Source organism: Montipora foliosa, chromosome 2, assembly GCF_036669935.1.
Source record: "Montipora foliosa isolate CH-2021 chromosome 2, ASM3666993v2, whole genome shotgun sequence".
Lineage (NCBI taxonomy): Eukaryota > Metazoa > Cnidaria > Anthozoa > Scleractinia > Acroporidae > Montipora > Montipora foliosa.
In genome coordinates, this window is record NC_090870.1 from 4,628,904 (window position 1) to 4,633,903 (window position 5,000).

At 39.6% G+C, this 5,000-nt stretch overlaps 1 protein-coding gene across 1 annotated transcript in view; it reads right to left on the reverse strand.

Moving 5' to 3' along the window:
• Nucleotides 1-394: 394 nt before the first annotated feature.
• LOC137986522 (uncharacterized) overlaps nucleotides 395-5,000 on the reverse strand; it is a 135,108-nt gene continuing 130,502 nt past the window's right edge. Inside the window, exons 3-4 of the mRNA XM_068833550.1 lie at nucleotides 1,894-3,642; nucleotides 395-747 (exon numbers count right to left, since the gene is read on the reverse strand). Coding sequence (XP_068689651.1) covers nucleotides 395-747; nucleotides 1,894-3,642 — 2,102 coding nt within the window. The remainder of the gene's footprint in view (nucleotides 748-1,893; nucleotides 3,643-5,000) is intronic.

A 5,000-nucleotide genomic window follows, 5' to 3' on the forward strand; every position in this document is an offset into this window, starting at 1 on the left:
GCGCAAAGTGTATCTAAAAATAAATCCATTTGTGACTGTGCTGGGACAAGGCCGCAAAGTGATAGATCAACAGCCTTATATAATTCACTCTTGTTCTTCTGCATGACGATCTACAACACTCAATTCAACTCAACAGCTCGTTAAAAAAATCTGATCGGTGCAAAGTACATTATTAGACATTACGTAATTCTCATTTGGTGTTAGATTATCGTCAATCATCAAGGTAATTAAAGTCTTGCAGTTTAAGATAGGGACCAGAACTGGAGCAGAAGTGTCTCGGGACATTAAGGTCAACGCTTCCTATTATCTTCAAAGCCTTTTCCTTTATTTATGATCTGAATGGAATAAACCCTGCAAGTCAATACAACACATAACCGATGAGATGAACTTACTGTTAAACAAATTTAGGGTCGTCATCCGCTACTTTCTCTTGCATCGCTTTGCATATCTCTAAGTAAGTCTCAGCCTCTTGAAATTCCCCCTTTTCCTTTAACACCATTGCAAGATCAAACAGCGATTTGCAGGTGTCAATATGCACGTCCAACAAATTCAGTCGAATCTCCAAAGCTTCCCTCACGTACCGTTCAGCGGCTTCGATTTCCCTCAGATCGCGATGATTATTGGACAGGTTGTTAAGGATGGTAGCAGTGAAAGGATGATCACCTAATCTTTCTCTGTAGATCGGCAAAACTTCATCTCTTCGGATTTTTACGGCCTGTCCGTGATCGCTTTCAAGTGAAAGAGCCACTAAAAGGAAATAAAATTTGTCTGGTGACCATTTGCAATTCCACCTACGTTTTTTTAAGGCCGCGCTTTTCATTTGCGGATTTTTCGTGCAACTTATTATGCTGTGTTCACCCGATGGCAGTTTCGGCACTAGAGCCCCATTAAATTACCACATGCGTAAGTGGTTGCTAAGGGCAACATTGCGGGCCAAAAAGCAGACAGAGATGTCACACTGCGCAACGGAACAAACATTTCGTTAAAATCGTTACAGAAAGTATAACTCGGTTCTATTTTTTGCAACAATTTCTTCAACTTAGCCTGCAATATTTTTGGCTGTTGCAAGTTGTGTGTAACAGCGCCTTTGAAGCAGTTTTGAACGAAGTGCTTAATTGAATCCACATATGAAAGTAATTATGCTAACCAATCAACCTAAGCGTAAACGGCGCCATGAACCAACAACTACATTTATCACATTTAAAAGAGCTGGAAAAACTGCGTGTGAGTCGCGATCGGTATGGCTTCTCATTGGTTGAAAAATCTTTTTTTTTTTTTTGTAATTTATTTATTTTTCATTTGCCAACTACCATTTACAAACTTATCTACAACTTACCAAAAGGAAAAAAAAAAGAAAAGTTACAATTTACAAAACACTATCCAAAATGGCTTACTTAAAAAAAACGAAACAGTACTTTAAATTAAAAACAAAGAAGACCAACTAAATGTAGGATGTGACAAGGTTAATTTTCTACTAAGTGTTTAAAGCAGCTACTAAGTTTTCCCATTTTTTAAAATGAGTAGCGAGTTTATCCCTCTCCCTCGCAATATGGAGTTCGATATTATAAACACGTCTTATCCTGGCAATAAAGCCTCTCAACGAAGGTAAACCTCCAAGGCATTTCCTTATATAAATATAATATTTACCTAAAAGCATAACATGATTGATTACAAAGAAATCTTCCATTTCTTCAAAAATCTTGCTTATAACGTAACAGGGAATCCCAACAACCCGGGTACTTTCGACAGTCCATTGAAAAGCGTTCTAAATAAAGTAACGTGAAAAAACTGATAGGAACGATTACATTATCGAACATTTTCTCAAATGACCTAGGAGAGTAAACAACCCTCACAACCCCACCAATTTTTGGTCAGTATGATCCACAGACTTACCCGCCTTGTCATTAAATGTTGCACCCAGCATGACGTGGCAGACATTTTCGCCGCCTTCTTCTTCATCCGGTGTCCTCACTGCGTTTTGCCTGATGAGAATTGCGTCCTCAATCAAAGCTCTTCCTCGTTCACGGGTGTCATTAATTTTTGCTAAACAGCGGCCAAGTTTAGCGAGACATTGGGCTCTGCTGTTACCATGGTTGATGCCAAGGTCACTCTGGATTGTGTTTGCTTTCTCCAAATAGTGTTGAGCTCGTGCAGTAGCTTTAAAACACAGACCAGTTCTGCACGTACAGTTGAAAATTTCTTTGATTCCAAGGGAAGTCAGACATTCACCGCGTCTTCGCTTGTCTCCAATTTTTTTACATTTCCGCCTCAAGGATTTGTAGACTTTCTTAAACATGGACTTCGGCATCATCTTTGCAAGCAGCTCTCCCGCCACGTTAAAGGCATCAATGCATTTCGTAACACGTTCTGCATCCACTTCACCCGAATCAATCCACTCTACAAGCTGAATCACATTTTCTTTTTCATATGCAAAGTCGTCGATAGCTGACCCTACCGCATCTTTGCTTAAGAACTTCTTTAAAGTGTCTTTCAAGAAAGAAATGAGGTGGTCGATGAGCAGATTACGAGCGCCACGGAAGACCACACGAAACCCCTCTTCCGATGTTGCCTTGCGCTTGCAGTATTCTCGAATGATCGAGAGGAATGTATACCGGCATGTTTCCCCAAACATATTTTGCTGCAAGAGAGAGCAGTTTCCCAGTTCTACAACATGGCGTGTGATATCACGCTCACTTGACGTAGCGGAACAAAAGGCTTTGGCAACTTTAGGTAGCGTGAACCAACCTCTAACAAGAGCCAAACTTAAAAGGGTATGCTGTTCCCGCGTACTTAGTCTACTGAAGCAATAGTCCAGGCATTCGGTAATCTTGAGATTGCTAGGAACCACTTTTATCCTTTCCAAGATTTCCATGGTCTTCCCCGGAGAAGAGCTGCCCATATAGTCCACGAGATCGACCAGATTAGGTGCCCACGAAATCAAAGTGTAAATAACGAGCGGAATACCACTACAAGTGTCGCATAGTTTCTTGGATGTTTCGACCGTTATTCGGTCGCGGCGTGTATTTTTTAACAGCTTGAAGGTTTCTTCTGGAGAAAACCGATCCAATGTCACCGTCTCTGGCCCAATTTGAGGAAAACAAACTATCCTCGATGAAGTTACAAGTAACTTCATGTTTCTTGCGCACTTGGCAATTTCAACGATAGAGTTTTCGATCAACCTTCGATCATTACTGTCGGGAAATAAAGATGCAGCCGACCCTTCATTTTCCTGTTCGTTGTCATTCGCATTACCTAGTAAAAACTCAAAGTTGTCCAGCAACAAAAGAATAAAGAAATTTTTGTTCAGTGTAATCAAACGATTCTTGACTTCAGCTTCTGGGTTATTTGCAGGAAAACGTGATGGGTAAATTTGACGGATGACTTTTTCTGACAAGTCTGCGTAAGAATAAATGTCTTTGCAATTTATGTATACAACCAGTGCGCGATCGTTAGCTTCAAGTATTTCATTGGCCGCCTTGATGGCCAAGGTTGTCTTCCCAATTCCTGGGGCTCCATGTAGTAAGACGCATTGACACTCGTTGTCTGGACGCAGACAGGTCAGAATGTTTGAAAGCTCGTCTTTTTGTCGACGGACAAAATGTGGAAACGCTTTTGGAAGCTCAGACAATTTCCGTAAGATATCTGGAAAAAAAAATAAATTTTAAGAAATTAACAACGCTGCGAGCATTCCAATTCTGTAATTATTCCGGCACCATAAAATATTTCTTCAGTACAGTGTTTTACGACCGTTAGACATAATTTTTTAAAACTTTGCATATTACGTCACAATAATGACAGTACCTTGTTCAGCAATAATTCGTGTTTCATTTGGTACCACAATATTGCCAATACGTGATACAACGTTGTGGTGCCGATCCTTCTAATAAGAGCGTCATTTGGAAGCGTTGAAACTGGTTTCAGCCTCCTTATTGAAAGCTAATACTATGAAAATTCTGCAGTATCAAACAAGTAGCGGGCTATTCGACCAATAATTAATTTGAGAACGACCAAGATTAAGACCGTGACTACACTAGGTCCATAAAATATAGGAGTTCATGGAGCAAGGGTTTGCGGGGCTAAACGAACTATTTTAAGACAAGACGAAGTGTTAAATCTAGAATTTTTTACTTTGCCTGACGTGATATTAAGATGAGTTCGTTAGTAAAATTTTATCTTTTAACGTGGACAATACCTAGGTTGATTTCCAAGGCAATGCCGCTACTGTTATTGGAATTCGAACCCGGAACCAGGATCCACGAAAAACTTACCGCCAGGGATGATAGTCAGCAAAATGAGATAAAACGAAAGCAGTAGTGAAAGGTTTTTCAGCCTTGGTACATTGCAAAATACACTATTGAATCACAATCTGTTAAAGAAGTAAAGTAAGTTTTTCCTCACTGAAGTAAAGATTGCTTTTGTAACAACTTTTGCAGAATCGGAAATTGAGATAGCATAGACCAGAAACAAATAACCAACGTCTTTTTTTCCAACTTCTTGGCGATTGATTGACGTGAAAAGAATTGAAAGCACTCTAGCACGACATTTTGGAGAGACAAAAGTTCACAAACGTGGCACGACTGAGAAAGGCCGCGCACAGCTTCTAGTTTCTTTCACTGGGGTTCATATAATAAGAATTTCTGCATATAGGAAAGAGAGAGTCAGTAAAAAAAGAAAAGAAGGGACAATAAAATGAAATATTTACCTTCATTTTAAGTTCGAACCTTTCCTAAATTTTACAACAGTGATTTCATTTCATATTAGCGGGCAAATTCTTTCAGGGAAGGAAAATATTTGTATGGTGTATGGCTATCAATCTGATTTATTGTATTTATCCAAATAAATCTGTGATGTTTACCCCGTAAATCTGATATTTAGACCGGTTTAGCTATTGAATTACGTTACAAGAACTCGTTCATTGCGCATGCGCGCATGAATAAGCACAGTTACGTGTGCATCAATCTGGTCCCCAGAGTCAGCTTTTCTTTTGGTTAGCACCAAGA